The following is a 16,110-nucleotide window of genomic DNA, read 5'->3' on the forward strand; positions in this document are numbered from 1 at the left end:
TTAATGGCAGACTTCCCCACAGCAGCTATGGAAATGCAGGAAGCCCACTGCAGGACAGGACTTTATCTGTCTGTCTTTACAGGACAGACTGACATCTAAACTAACAAAGCATAGATGACAAAGAAGGGGGAAATGATTTATCTCATCTCTGACATAAAGTACATCAAGCTTAATTAAAAGTTGTAATTACCGCTGATGTAGTTCTTCTTCAACAGACTTTAGAAGACTCCTTAAAAGACAGAAAGGAGGGGCGTGAATGAAATGGGATCAAGCGTGTTGTCTCTATTACTTTACCAACAAGTTCCCCGGGTGCACTCGCCACACTGACCACTTCTATGCCACAGAGCTTACGTTTTAGTGAGGTAACTTTAGTTTTGGTTGCTAATGTCTTTGTATATGTATCCTATATGAACAAAACAAAATTAATTCTGATACCAGCTGAAAATTACTGATTCACACAGGAGACAACTCAGCACGAAATGCTCTAACAGAACTGACAAAGTAGCTGCAGGGTCAGAACCAGGGGTTTTCAGGACTCAACTTCTCCCTGGAATATTCCACCTGACATTTGAAATTAGGTTTCTCTTTCTTAAAATGAGGAGGGTGGCATACTTGGATAGACTCATGCTCTCAGGCAATCCTGCAAAATGGAGCTCAGCATGTCGGCTTTCTGCAGAAGCATGCCTGCATGTGCCGGGAACATGTGAATGTAGCAGTATCTGCTTTCACAGAGGACGCTCACTCACCTGAGCCCTCCTCTCCAGGGGTGCACACACAAACACATTTATACTTTTAGGAGACTAAAGCTGTGTCAGAGCAGCTATGAGGGTTTTACCATTAGGAGCAGGGTTTTTAAAGAGGCTTTTCTTTTCAATCATGTGAGGGAACTGGGGCATTCCTGAACACAGCAACTTCGGAAGCACACCACCTACCCACTGTTCATGCGCTGAAACGCAAAGCCTTCTCCAGGCTGCTACAATTACTAGGAGAAACGTACTCTTCCTAAAGCTTGTGAGGTACCTCTGAAATACTTTTCTTAGAATTATCATACCATGAAACCCAAAAGGTATGGTTAGCTGTCTCCTGTGGACAATAAGCAGAATGGTCTTAGTCATCAAGTATTTTAAGTGGGTCAGCCTGATAAGGTTTCAAAATGACAAGTTATTAATCTGGAATGGCCAATGACCCAGAAAAACAATAAACTGATTCCAAGTACTACTATCCCTAGAAAGAAAGCCTGAGGTTCCACAGGTCAATGTCCTGTGAAGCCCCCGGGGCTCTAAGCAATAGGAGATTGTGGCTGGAGCAGTATTATGGCAAGGGCAGGCAAAGCTGGCTGGAGGCTGACCCCTTCCATCACTTCTGCAGGCCGTGTGGCCTTGGATAAGTGACTTCAATGTGCACAGATGTGCTTCAGCTTCTTGTACGTACAACGGGAATTACACCAGTAGAAAGTACTCGAAGAAGGAACAGGTGGATGAAGGAAAGCCACCTTTGGGGCTTAGGACACCAAGCACATCACTCCTGTGTTCTTACGGGGTATCTGCGAGACACACTCCAAATCAGAGCCTGCAGAAACCTGTCAACGACAGGCGTGCCTGCAGCATCCTACTGTTTGCAGAACACATAGCCTTTTCTACTCTACTTCTGCAGCTGTTTTCTAGAAACTATGTGCTATGTGATAATACAGATCAAATAAAGTAGCAGACATGAAAATTTAGCCATCGTCCAGCAATATAAAGAAATATAATAAAAGAGAAAACAATGCTATTTCCTGACAATTATTACTTTGTCAGAGGAAAAATAGACCTTTTCCTAAGAACATTGCCTGTTATGGCCCCAGTAGTTTGCTGGACTCACAGGTGTGGCTGGGGTTATTTGCTCCAGTCAAGAAGAACCAAGGGTAATGTGTCCAAAAGGAGCTGAAGAGGAGGCATTTGGGCTGGTCCCTTACAGTGAGGACGTAAAAAAAATGTATAAAACGTGTACTTTATTAAAGGTAAATACACATTATTATTTTAAAATAATTAAATATTTCTGGGAAACCCTGTTTAATTTCCACACTAAAACACTACATTAGCAACAGGAAGTCCCCTCCTAGATCTGAGCAGTGTGGCTTTCCCAACTAAGCGTGATCTCTCTGGGGGATGGTGGGCTTTTGGATCATCCCAGAAGAAGCCAGCAATGGCAGCAAATGCCTGCAATCCGGGGCTGTCTAGTGAACAGCCTGTCACAAATAAGCACAGCATGTGGCATAGGCATTAAGATTTAAAAATAATAAGGGAGATAGTTTACATACAGTTTTACTTTGTTACCATAGCCAATAGGTTCCACATGGCATTTTGCTTTGTGTATGCTTGTGTGTGGGAGAAACGCATGTTTTCTGCAGTTTAGGCTGGCCTCAGATTTGCTCTGTACCTGAAGATGGCCTTGAACTTCTGACCCTCTGCTTCCATTTACTGAGTGCTGGGTAACAGGTGTGGACTACCACATCCATTTTTTTTTTTTTTTTTTTTTTTTTTTTTGTGTGTGTGTGGGTGTGGTGCTGGGGACGAACTGAGGGTCCTGTGCATGCCAGGCAGGCACCCTGTTGGCTAAACTATACCTCTTTTGCTTCTGAGGAAGAATCTTACAGGAAGTTCTCTAATAACATTGCTTCTATTCATTTATTTCTACGTCTCCTACTGTGAATTAAGGTATTTTGCTAATAAGTTATATAGTCAATAAAGTCTCCTAAAGGACATGTGGCTGACTCTTGTGGCTTCATGATAGAGAAAACGAGATAAAACTCAGCTTGCTGAATGATCCATTACAGTTCCTACAGCAGAGAGGACTGGACAACATGTGGAGTTATTCCCAAGGCTCAGTGCCACAGGACAACAAAGCCACCTTCTAACACCCACTTGACCTTGGCTGTTAAAGAATTTTTGGTAATAGAACTGAATGACTATATTGAAATGATGGAAAATCTGGTGATAAATTCTACACTAGAACAATGTCTGAACACAGATTTAAGTGACAAGGCAGGGACACTGGGGTGGGAAAAGTCTGGCGCCACCGTCAAGCACTCAGCACACCTGAATTAGCAAAGGGAGTCATGCGGCAGCTACCAGGCTTACACAGTTGCCAGGCTGACTCAGAGCAGGTTCCTGTAAGATCTGAGACAGGCAGACACCCATCAATGGAATCTTTCTACCTTCACATTCAGAGAAAGCAGGGAATCCTGAGTTTTAAAGCACTGTCTAGTCACAAGAATAAAGCAGACATATCAATACAGTAAGAGAAGTGCTCCATCCATGTTCACATGACATGTATGTATACACCTACACACGAAACACAGCCAGAGCTAAGACTTTTGGCCAACCTACCTTGCCAATGACTTGTTATATAGAATACAGTTCCTTAAGCACAAATCCAATTCATCAAGAAATGAAGGGCGGGAAAATTATTAACATTTGACCTATCCAATGTAGCTACACACACTCAGAAAATGTCTAGCAATAAAAAATGAGACAGCTGGAAGCAGGAACTCTGGAAAAACATTCGTGGTTGTATTATTTTGCAAGCACACCCATTTTAAATGAAAGGGAAGTAGTATATGGTCACCAAATTATTCGGCCTATTAAATACATGAAAATTTGGTTGTAACAAGGTCCTTGAAGCTTGGCAAGGTGGCACACACCTATAATCTCAACACTTAGGGAGGCAGAGGCAGGTGGATCTCTGTGAGTTAGAGACCAGCCTCATCTACAAAGTGAGTTCAGTACAATCAGGGCTACACAGAGAAACCCTGTCTCAAGAAACCAAAATCCAAAACAAAACCAGAAATAAAAACAAACAAACAAACAAACAAAAAACCCAAAAAGAAAAATAGAAAAACAAAAAGAAGGTCCTTGAAAATCAATAGCATCATTTTTAGAAAAAAAAAAAAAAATAAAATCAACCAATCTTTAAAATCCACTAACCCACAGTGACACACAATCTATTCTTTGCTATCCACTAAAATCAGGACAATTTAAGTATCAGTTAATTACTGCTCAGGTAAAACTACATTTTATAGCCGGGGATTCTGTACTTATCTTCCACTTCAAGAAAGATAAAATCTACTGGACGGTATACAACTTTAATTCCGGTACTTGGGAGGCAGAGGCAGAAAGAGCTCTCCAAATTTGAGGCCAGCCAGGGCTACATAGTGAGGCCTTATCTCAAAATATACAAACGAATAAACAAACAACAAAAAGATAAAAGAAAAAGACAGAAACTAATAAATAATGACAACTTCTTTTATATTTAACTGAAACTCAGATTAAACAAAATTAGCACACTTCTTTAGCTTTTCACTAAAAGCCTTTTCTTTGTGCTAGAAACTGTTTTTAAGTGAAAACATGAAGTGTTTAGATTATAGAGAAGACAAGGTTTACAGTACTGAAGTGTCATTAATCATCTCTCAGCAGCCTAACTTAAAGTATGAGAGCAGATGTCTAGATCTCTAATGTAATCAAGAGTGAAATTTACGTTCTAATTTAATTTAGACATATATACATCCCCAGAATATTTCGGTAATGTAAACACTCCCTTACAAATTGGCTTTTAGAGTGAAAATTCACCTCCGAAATCAGAAATTAAGAAGCTAGGACGGGCAGTCTTGGATTCTCAACCCTGGCTTATGACGAACTTATACATGCTTTTACCGGCTGGATGGTGCCTGATACAGAGGAGGCATTACTAGATGCTAAATTTATTTCTTGCATGAAATAGCTTTCAGAAATCCATGTCTATTCTTACTACTAGTATTCTTTTTTCTTTTTTAAAATTATTTAATTATTTTTATTAATTACAGTTTATTCACTTTGTATCCCCCCTGTACCTCTCTTTCCCTCCTCCCTCCCAATCTCATCCTCTCTCTTCCCCACCCATGCTCTTCTCCCAGTCCACTACTAGTATTCTTTAAAAGCCCAGCACAGCTAAAATGAAGCCTGGGATTTCTAAGCAGCATGGACGACCTAGCATTTTCAGTGGCTAGCACAGCTGGGAGAGCGAGTCTTACAGAGCGTAAACAGGTCAATTTTAGGAGGAGATCAGCTAAAGCGCAAGCTCAGCACAGCTGGACTATACTGTAACAAGAAAAGATCTGCAGTTAGGTTAACATGAAGCGTTCACGCTGATCCTCCCAGATGACAATCAGTGACGATAGACGGCCAGTGGGGAGAGCACGGGACACTCAGGCGCACACTGTGCAATATCTACCAGCCCAATTCAATTTACCACCTTAAATATTAAATACAAAATGTAACAATATTAAAGACAACTACTTTGAATTTAAATTTCAAAAGAACTTTACTTACTTGTTTCCACCTAAAAAGTAATTACTTTGATGTCCTTGTCCGTATTCTAAGTGTAGATCCTGATGGCATAAAGCAAAATATTTAGCACAACAGTATATCAATCACTATACATTAATATATATTACTTTAAAAAGCAAAGCCCCAAGCGCCAAATAAATCTGTATTGCTATATACTCTTAAAAAAGAAGGCATGGTGGCACTTTCAACAATACAAGATCTGAGGCTGTAGTTCTGATTTTTATACTTGAGTATTTCTTTGGGAATTTTCCCAAATGACATCTACAAGTTTCATTTGTGGTTATTGTTATTGTGATTAGTATTTGTAAAAATTAGCTTGTAGAAAGAAAAAAGCTCAAATAAAGAACTGTTAAGCTACAACAAAGCAAAACAAAACAAAACAAACAAACAAACAAACAAAAACCAACCAAACAAACAAATAAAAACAAAAGAATAAGCGACAGCCTATCTTGGTTTGGTGTTGTCTGCAGCACCTGGAGCGGCTGTGTGCATATACACATTCCCATATTTCTACTGCTGTTTCATGCAGGGGATTAGTGTTTCAGACAGAAAGCTGGCTCTACTGCAGTCGTGAGGTATGCATGTGAGCTAGGACAGGCCTGGGAACTGCACTGAAGGACGGTTAGGAAGACTTTAATCGTTAAAACAGAAAAGTGTAAATGACTACTGAGAGTTCCTTGACTGTGAAAACATATGACTGAATGCTGAAGGCTGCTGAGCGCTAAGAACTAACATTCAGGAGAATACGCAAAATACCTTCTTGAGAAAAATGTACTATCCAACAACCATAGAAAGAACCAAACTGCCTTTCTCCTCTGTACTCTGATGATTGATCTTAGGGATTGTCTTCTGTTAGAACACAGCAGGACATGCTTCCTTCTCACAAGGTGACATCAGATGTATGACTGGGGCTCTATAGAAGTCACTTTGGAACAACTTCGAAATCAGGGATGGCTCTACTGTTTCCAGAGTTTACCACACACATGTTCTCTAGAACTTACACTGAAATTTACCTGTCTAAAAGGCTCTTAAAACAGTAGTGGGGCCACCAATTCCTTAAACACAGCAGAAAAGGCCAAACCTGTCTTCCATCCTTCCAGCTGTGGTCTAGCACAGCACCTGACACACGGACTGTGCTCTGCATCATAAATGCATGTTCAAATGCCACCTGTATCATTTCCTGGAAGCAGACAGACACTTCACCAGTGTACAGAAGCACAAACATCCCAAGTCTGGAATCTGTTAAGTCTAAGATCAGAATACAGCTCCATAGAATACACTGTACAATACACTCCAAGACCTGTCTGAAAAAATATCTGCTGAAAACCAAAGTATAAGGCTCAAATTTTGTCCTCTTTAATATTTGGCTTCAGCAGTGCATATACTAACTGCTTTTATCAGTGACAGCATAAATGAAAAAGATTGGACAACTGTCACAGTGGTTATCATAGGAAATTCTAATGAAAAAGGATACCTATTCTCTTTAACTTATGACGACATATCTTAATAATTCCATGTCACCAAGTCACAAGCCTGCCACGACTATTTCACTTTAAATTTTAGTGGTCAGGACTTTATACTTTATGCACTAGAATTCAGCCAACAATGTACTCATCTCTGTGGATACTTCGACGTTCAAACTTGTCTTCAGGTATACATGACCAAGCCCTCTAACCAGAGCAGCGACAGCTATAGTCAATAGAACTCATAAACGTTTCACTTAAACAACAGCTTCAAAAGCATGTATATATACAGAGAGGGCATGGCTTCTGTTGATGTGTAGCAATAGCCACTTAGCTGAGAGATGACAATCAAAATTGGTTGGCAGTAATGACCAGAAAATGAAACTTTATCAAGGGCAGGAGTATAGTGATGAAGAGAAAGAGAATTACTCAAAATAACTAAAGGGATATTTAAATAGAAATTCAAGTATAGACTCAAGTATATACATCCAGACCAATGGAGTACGGAAGTTGTAGGTACATGCAAGTCCGATGGCTAACCCAACAAGAAAGCTAAAATGGAAAGGGATTATTCTTCAGTAATTATTCTCTCCTGAAATCAAGTTATGCTGTAGCAACCACGCGGGCCATCAAGATGGCTCAGTGAGTTAAGATTCTTGGCACCAAGCCTGACTATATGAGTTCAATTCCCAGAACCAACATGGCAGCAGGAGAGAAATGACGCCTAAAGGCTATCCTCTGCCTTCCACCCTCAACATGGTGTGTCCCCCACAGACATCATGCACTACACAGTAATAATAGATTTTTTAAAAAGGATTTTGAAGCCATTCTATATTAGAAAAATGCTATCAAAATTATGATCAGAAGGCACTCAAAATAACCAAGATGATGGCATCATTTGGCTATCTTTGATAAGCTAAATCAGAATGCACTTGAGCATGGACACATCAAAAAATTAGCATTAAACAGTTATTGAATGATAACGTGATGTCAAAGCAGTATTAACATGTACTGAAAACATGCAATAACCTAAGAAACACTCAACCTGGGGGCTCAAACAATAGTTTGACACAGTTGTCCTAGGATATACTATAGAACTTTACGGGTGAAAGTATTCTAATTTCAGGGGTTCCTTTCACTGAGGGGCAAGGGAGGCTATTTCTACATTTAGGGTGGAAATTCTAAGAAAACAGCAAGAAAGAACTAGGAAAGGACAAAGACTTCATTATGAAGTGCTAGAAAAGAGGGACACACATACTCAAGAAAGTCTTACTGTAGTTTATTTATGTTATGTCACCTTGGAAGACTGCAGTCTATACCAGATGGGAAAACAGCAGGAAGTCAACAGAGCTGAGACCATTGAATACAAACATACACGAACACATGGACATTCACTCACTCACTCTCTCTCTCCTCCAAAAAATAAAAAATAAAAAATAAAAAAAAAAAAAAGAAAAGAGCAGGAGAGAATATTTTTCCTCATCGGAAAAATGAGAAAATTATGGCAGGGAAGAATGGTTAGTGCAATCCATTTTAATATGGAAGATGATGTGCAGAAATAAACTGGGAGTGAAAACAACATAATACAAAACAGGTGTCTTTGAAAGTCAGAGAAGCAGGCTACGCTGGAACATGGTGAGTGATGACTGAGCCCACTGAGTGATGAAGACTGAAGTATCTAAGAACGTGACTTCCGTGCTGACGCTTAGAGAGACTACTGCTAGGGCAGACAGGCCTTACTACTCTGTGCCCTCTGCTAGCATGGGGTTTTAGCCAGCATGGCACCTGCAATCTTAACACCTGGGAGGTTGAGGCAGGTGTATCTTGAGTTCCAGGCTAACCTAACTCTCTATATAGAGATCTTATCTCAAAACAAGATAAAAAGATGAAACAGAACAAAGCAATAAACAGATAAATCTAAAAAAACACAAACCAGCATTTTAACATTAACTTTAAATGCATTATCAAAAGTTACTAAGCCAGACAGCGTTCAGCTCCACAGACCTGGAATCTAATCTTTTAACTAAAGCTACTTATTTTTGTAGATCAGACAGATCCATTTTATGACTACGGACAAAATTCTTACTATTCAATCATTGCTTCAATGAGTGTTAGTAATGTCAGCAGTTTTCAAAATTCAGTAAAGGCATCTCTTTTTGGGTTCTTCAAATTCTGTGCCCTCGTCCTGGTGTCAGCTGCCCACTAAGATGAGAGGCAGTTTGGGCTCATTAAGTGTTTGGTAAGTAGCAATAAGGTTTTCATTTTTTGAGTCAAAGTCTCATATAGCCCAGGGTGGCTCTAAAAGCTCTGTGTAGCTAGGGATGACCTGGTACCCTGATGATCCTCCTGCCTCCACCTCCCAACTGCTGAGATTGTAGGTGTGTGGCCCCTGCAACAAGCATTTATGGGAGCTGAAGTGGATGGATGCTTCACACTCACTAGGACAACTATCACCACAACTGAAAAAAACAAAACAAAACAAAACAAAAAAAAAAAAAGAAAAACAAAAAAGAGAAAATTAAGTGATGGTGGGTGGAAACCAGAACCCTGTCTACAGGTGTATATGTACATGGAGTAACTGTTGTGGAAAACATGGCAGCTTCTAAAACACTTAGACAGAATTGCCATTCATGCCTGCAGTTCTACTTCTGTGTATACAACAGCAGGGATGCAAACCGACATTTGTAGATCTGTACTATCCACAGTTACCACAAGGTAACAGCAACAGGTGTCCATCAACAGATGAATAAATAAGTATAATGTGGCATTTACACAAATAGATTTTTTTTTCCTGTATGAAAAAGAAAATTCTGACATATGATGTAATGAGAGGGAACCCTGAAGATGCTGGAACACTGTATTGAGTGATGTGAGCCAGTTGGGAGAGGACAAGCAGTTAGGACTCCACTTCTCCATGGTCCCTAAAATAGTCACACCCATAGAGACAAAGCAGACTGGTGGTCACTAAGGCCAGTGAGAGAGAATGGGAGCTACTGAAAGGGCATGGATGTCCAGTTTGGGAAGACGAAATGTTCTACAGATGTGAGTAGTGACTGGTGTGCAGTGAGTCTTCTTTGTCTACACTTTAAAAAAAGAGTAAATACGACATTTTGTACTATGTATATTTTGCCACAGTTTAAAAAAAAACAAACAAACTATGAGATATAATGTTGATAGGAGGGAGAACCCATTACTTCAAAGCAAGCAAAACAACACAACCAACCAAACAGATGATGTTTGTGGGTAGAGGCAGCACAGCTCAGGGGCTGAGGCCACCACCGCCAACTGCATGCTTAGCTAAGGGAACGACATGCAACGCTCAGTCTCTTTGCCTTTTGCATGCTGCACTTCTAAGCAAGGAAAATGAGGCCGCACAGTCTCATGTGCCAAGGCCTCAATGCCTTCCTCTTCCACACATCCTCCCTGCTCATCAAGACAGGGATGGAGTGAGCGCCTCAGCAGGCCTCGGGAAAGGAGCCAGGGATGTGGCAACACTGTCAGGTTTGGGGACTGGTTCCACAAGGTCAAGAATGTTTCTAATTCTACCTCTGATATTTCTGCTCTGTCACTCTTTCTGCATGGAGGGAATTAGTAAATAATGGGGTTGGCTTCAATTTCTGAGTCTGTGGCCTATTTTCTCTGCAACATTCACCACTTGTCATTCTGGTCTGCATTTCTAATTCTGAAGAAAATTATGACCCAGAAATTACTTTTTTTTTTTTTTTTAAATTTCTACCTCAGGTTAACTGAGAATTCTCATCCTTCCCAATTTAGCAGCCTGTGACATATGCTTTCTGCTTGGAGCCACATCTGTTAACTCACTTGGTTACCCTATGACCTCCTCCCTCCCTCTAATGCTGCTTCTGTGACTTAACCAGTTTTTGCATTCTTTTCTTTATTACAAGTTCTCACTCTGAGGTTCAGGCCACCCTACTCATTACACAGTTCAGGTTGGCCTTGAACTTCCTGTCTTAGTCTCCCAAGTGTGGGGATTATAATCACAAGCCACCACACCTAGCTGTACTGACCCCCACTTCTTCAGAGGCCAACTGTAGGCAACACATGTAACTTCACAGCTTCATCATTTGTTCTTTGGTGGCTCAATTCCATCTCTTTTAACTAACTCCCATTTCTAGTAAAAGCAGAAGTGTCTTAATTACAGCTGTTTACCTCTTAAAACTGTAGTCTGTGCCAGTGACCCTACAATGACTTCCAAGAAATACAGGCACACCTGTTTCCTTCCCTGAGAGTCAACAATGGACCTTGCCTGATACTGATACCAGCCTTAACTCCTCCTTAAGTCACATTGGCCCCAAACAGTTTTTAGTTTCCTGACCTCCATGGTACCCCCTGTATTGGCTCCACTGGTCAGCAGTTGACAGCTGGCCACATTTTGGTAACTGAACTTATCTTTTTTGCACAGCTACGAACTTATATCTGAAAGTATTGTTTTATCTAACAAGATAGAACTTCTCTCTCTAAAAGAACGTCTGAATTATTTGATATAGGTATTATAAGACATGGATTTCAGCGTTTATATAAATATTTAGACTAACTAGAACTCAAAGAGGTATCCTATCAAGTTGGAGAGGAAGAGAAAGAAAATCCCACTGGACAGGCAGAAAAGCAGAATCTGGGAATAAATGTTGGGATAACTTGGGTTCTAGCCAGCCATACGAATAGAAGGAGGTACCTAGTAATGTTTTAGAAAGCATTAGCTATCTAATATTTACTAAGTAAACGTTTCCACGCAATGGAAATATAGTATAACTTCAGAGATGCTGTATAATCCAGATCTTTTTAATGAGAAAAGTAGACATTGTGTAATGCTGACAAATGCAAGATTTCATCTGACTCCACTGTTAACTTAGGGATAAATTACATCTTCAAATTATATGATGCATGCAATATATATAATACATACACAGTATATTTATATATTATATAACATATATAATGCTATTATATATGTAATATCAAGTTATAAATATGATTGTATATTTATATATCAATGGTTTATCATTCATCTAAACATATACATTACTAAAATTGGTATTTTTAATACCAATGAAATGTTATTTCTAAAAAAACATTCACATTTGTGTAAGGAATTTAAATACTAATGTTTTTCATAAAAGGAAAAATTGTTTACCACTGCAGTTTTACACTTGAGTAGATTTGATATGTTATGGGAAAAAGTTACTGCATTCTTCAATATATGGAAGCTTGCTAACTGACAACCTTTAGTCTATAAAACAATAAAACTGGACAAAATGTCTGAACTTAAGAGAGTTAAGACTAAAACAATGCTGAAAAAGATAATCAGAAGATGAGAAATACCAGATTAGATCTTGCAGTGTAGTATATTTCTTCTGAACTGTCGAAAAAAGCATCACTGTCGGGCTGTTTAGCAGAGACCAAGAAACCCAGGTTATTGACACTTAGACTGACAGCCACACACTCACCAAGGAAACTTTCACAAGGGAGGTGGGTCCTGCTAACAACTGTATTAAGGCAAACTCAACAACAAATGATAGCAAGTGGCTTCCACACAAACAACATCACAGCAGCTGCTTGATAACAGTTACTAAGTTAGGACAGACCCACTATGCAGACTGCTTTAACAAAACACAATTAGCACTCACACATTAGGACTGCTTTCCATTCTTAACGTTCTACGATTAAGAAGATTAATCTACAGGGATGGCAGGCTTTAATGTTAAAATATGATCATTTCAAGCTTTTCCTATTTTCTCCTTCAGTCTACTACAATGAAATCATATGAGGAAAGCTGATGTCTTCCTCTGTGCCAGTCAAGTGGTGAAAATCTGCATTAAACTTCATAAGAAAGCTCCTACTCTATCAGCCTTCAGTATTTATTAAGCCTGATTTTCTTCTAATTTATTAAATGGGAAAGGAAAACCCACCATGCTAATAATCTGCAGCCTTGGCAAAGCAATTTTATTAAATTGTCTTTTAATTTCCTTTTTATTCTTCTATAAAGCATGAACACCTCAAATATTTGCAGAGCAGTCTGCCTCTAAACTGGACCAGAACCCTGCATATGGACGGTAATGCGTAAAAACTACCACGAAGCCTCAAGCTTTTTCACACTGGCAAGTTTCATGTGTTTAGAGGCAGATGACCTATTCTCCATACCTGCTCTCAGTGTTAATACTCTAAACACACCAGACACTGCTGTCATCTTTAGAGACCGCAGCACTTTCCTAGCGGATACAAAAAAAAAAAAAAAAACCCTCAAAACCAAATATGAAATAAAAACTAGGTAAAAGCCAGCATTTAAAACACTTCATCAGAGAATGGTGAAACTTATCGCTTCAAATAATTTTGAAAATACTTAATTTCAGCAACACAGATTTATTTATTCAGTATTAGAATTATCATTTTTTTTCTCCAAATACTTTTGAAAATATTAAGTACTAGCTAGCCAGTGCTAATGTATCATAAAGGCAAATTTAAGATGTATGTTCAGAGGCTAACATTCCAAGAACAGGTACTTACAAGTTCATGATGTGGCTCTGTTTCCTTCCGTAAGGGAGGATCAAATTTTACCTGGCCAACTAAAAAGAAAAAGAAGTCGTATCAGTATATGGGATGTTTCCTTCCTCTTGTTTTTGTTTGTTTTGTTTTTGTTTGAGACAGTGTCTCATTATTTTAGCCCAGGCTACCCTTGAACACAGGAATTTCCTGTAACTATGAAGTGATGTGATATTTAACTCATGCAAGCAGTGCTGGGGTTGAAACAGGGCCTTTATCATAACAGGCAATTGTTCTATCCTGAATCTAAGTTGCTCATGTGCTGTGGTCCAGCATAAGAGATCTTTGAACTCGGTCTCTGGGCAGGTGGACATCAGCTGGTGCCCGTGGGAGTGAGTCAAGATGGCCACAGTGATTTTAGCACCAAAAAGGCTGTGTAGTCCTCTCCTGTACTAGATCAGAGTGTGGGGATGACAAAGTAAGCATGGCATAACCAATGGCTGACCTCCATGGTAAGTTTCTGTCTTTCTGTTAGATGATCTAGTTTGGAGGAAACTCCTGTGAGCTGCCCTAAGGGAAGCAGCCTTTAGCTAACAGTCCCGTAATCGAGTGCGGAAGCAGCCATGCAGCCTTGCCTGGCCTTCCATGGGCCGCAGTTCTGGTAACACGACAGCTATTTTACCAAAGGCAGGCCCTGAGCCAGAAACACTGTGGCAGTTTGAAGAAAATTGACCCTCAATGCTTAGTCACCAGGGGTGAAACTGTTTGAAAGGATTAAAAGGATTAGGAGGTATGGCCTTGCTGGAGTAAGTGTGTCCTTGTTGAGGCCCCACCGAGCAGCAAAACTTGGCTGCTTCAGCCACATGGTTCCAGCTTTACAGTCAAGGATACAAGGAGTTTTAGGATCACCAGCTGTGGCTAAAGAAAGCCCTTGAGGCCATGGAAGCCTAGAGAGGCCTTTTGTGAAGCTGTGAAGATGAGGCCTGGACTGTGAGATCCTAAGAGGTTAGAGATGCCAGAATCTTGGGATGCCTGACAAGAAAGGCTCAAGACTGTGCATGGAACGAGACCAAGAGAGAGCCCATGTGTTGTAGTCAACAGAGCTGAAAGGAGTTGGATGTCTGAAGGTGACTTGACATCAGACATGGAGATGCAGAGTTTCTAGTTTGCCCTGCTGGGTTTTGGTCCAGTATTTCCTCACTATGCTCCCTTTTCTCCATTTGAAACAGTAATGTACATTCTGTGCCATTTTATGTTGGAAGTATGAAATCTGCTTTTTGATTTTGATTTCACAGAGGTTTACAGTTAAGAGATTCCCATGAGTCTTCAAAGAGACTTCTAACTTTTAAACAGTGTTGAGACTGTGTTAGCCTACAGGAACTTTGAAGTTGGATGTAATTCTTTTTTGCATTCTGATATGGCTACAAGCCTCTGGGGTCCAGGCAGTGGAATGTGGTGGTTTGAATAAGAATGTCCCCCATAGGCTCATATATTTGAATTCCTAGTCACAGGTAGTGGAACTGTCTGAAAGGATTGGAGGATTAGTAGATGTGGCCTCACTAAAGGAAGTGTGTCACTGGGAGGGGGCTTTCAGGTTTCAAAAGTCCACGCTAGAACCAGGCTGTCTGCTGGCCTGTGGATCAGGGTGCAGAGCTCGGTTACTGCTTCAGCATCGTGTGCCACTGTGCTCCCCACTACATCATGACTGACCTTCTGAAACTGTAAATGTGGTGGTTTGAGCATGAATGGCCCCATAGGCTCATATATCTGAATGCTTAGTCACCAGGGAGTACACTCCTTGAGAACAATTAAGAGGTTGTGGCCTTACTGGAGGAAGTGTGTCACTGGGGATGGGCTCTGAGGTTTCAAAAACCCATGCTAGGCCCATTTCTTCCTGCCGCCTGAGGATCAGGATGTAGCTCTCAGCTACTTCTCTAGTACATGATGCCATCAATGCTTCCTGCTGTGATGGTAATGGGCTGACCCTCTAAAACTCTAAGGAAACCCCCAAGTGAATGTTTCTTTTGTGAAAGTTGTTTAGGTCTTGATATGTCTTCATAGCAACAGAACAGTGACTAAGACAGTAAGCAAGTCCCCAACTACATACTCTATTCTGAAATTTACTGTGGCCATGGTGTCTCTTCACAGCAATAGACCAGTGACTAAGACAAATGCTGGTGTTTGTGAGACAATGTATGTTTTAGAGTCAACTGAACTGTACTGCAAAACCCTTATTCTTTGATGTTTTAATATACACCATGCATTAGAACATAAAAAAAAAAGAAGATTTGATTTAACTTCTCATAACTTAGTCATTAAGAGCATGGGTTCCTCTTCCAGAGGACCTAGCACCTACATGGTGGCTCATGATCATCTGTTAACAACAGTTCCAGGAGATTTGATGCCCTCTTCTGGCCTCCATGGACACTGCATATGACTCACATTCAGGTAAACACCCATACACAGAAAATAAAAATAAATCTTTTAAAACTTTTTAGTATAAACTAAAGCAAGAGATTTGAATATTTGACAATAAAAAGCCTAAGTTTTAAAGTGCTGAGAAGCAGGTCTACATATCCTAGCTATGTGTGAGCATGTGTGAGTATGCATGTACTGGTAGTTGTTAATGGCTCAGATGTCAAAGGATGGTCTGGAGAGGTAAACTGTTCACGAATAGGTCCTTTATCACTGCTTGCACACAACCTCATATTAGAGTTTACAAATAACTTTCAGCAAGGCATTAAGAGTGTTATTCAGCATCTTCCCCTATTCCTACACTGTGTGGA

At 40.1% G+C, this 16,110-nt stretch overlaps 1 protein-coding gene across 2 annotated transcripts in view; it reads right to left on the reverse strand.

Moving 5' to 3' along the window:
- Positions 1–16,110, reverse strand: part of Map4k3 (mitogen-activated protein kinase kinase kinase kinase 3) — a 149,644-nt gene that overhangs the window by 27,953 nt on the left and 105,581 nt on the right. Inside the window, exons 14-17 of one of the 2 annotated variants that reach the window (XM_055618848.1) lie at positions 13,349–13,407; positions 12,167–12,229; positions 5,346–5,404; positions 191–229 (exon numbers count right to left, since the gene is read on the reverse strand). In XM_055618848.1, the coding sequence (XP_055474823.1) occupies positions 191–229; positions 5,346–5,404; positions 12,167–12,229; positions 13,349–13,407 (220 nt within the window). The remainder of the gene's footprint in view (positions 1–190; positions 230–5,345; positions 5,405–12,166; positions 12,230–13,348; positions 13,408–16,110) is intronic. The other variant, XM_055618857.1, reaches the window with a different exon arrangement.

Source organism: Psammomys obesus, unplaced genomic scaffold (assembly GCF_907164565.1).
Source record: "Psammomys obesus unplaced genomic scaffold, mPsaObe1.curated_primary_1811, whole genome shotgun sequence".
Lineage (NCBI taxonomy): Eukaryota > Metazoa > Chordata > Mammalia > Rodentia > Muridae > Psammomys > Psammomys obesus.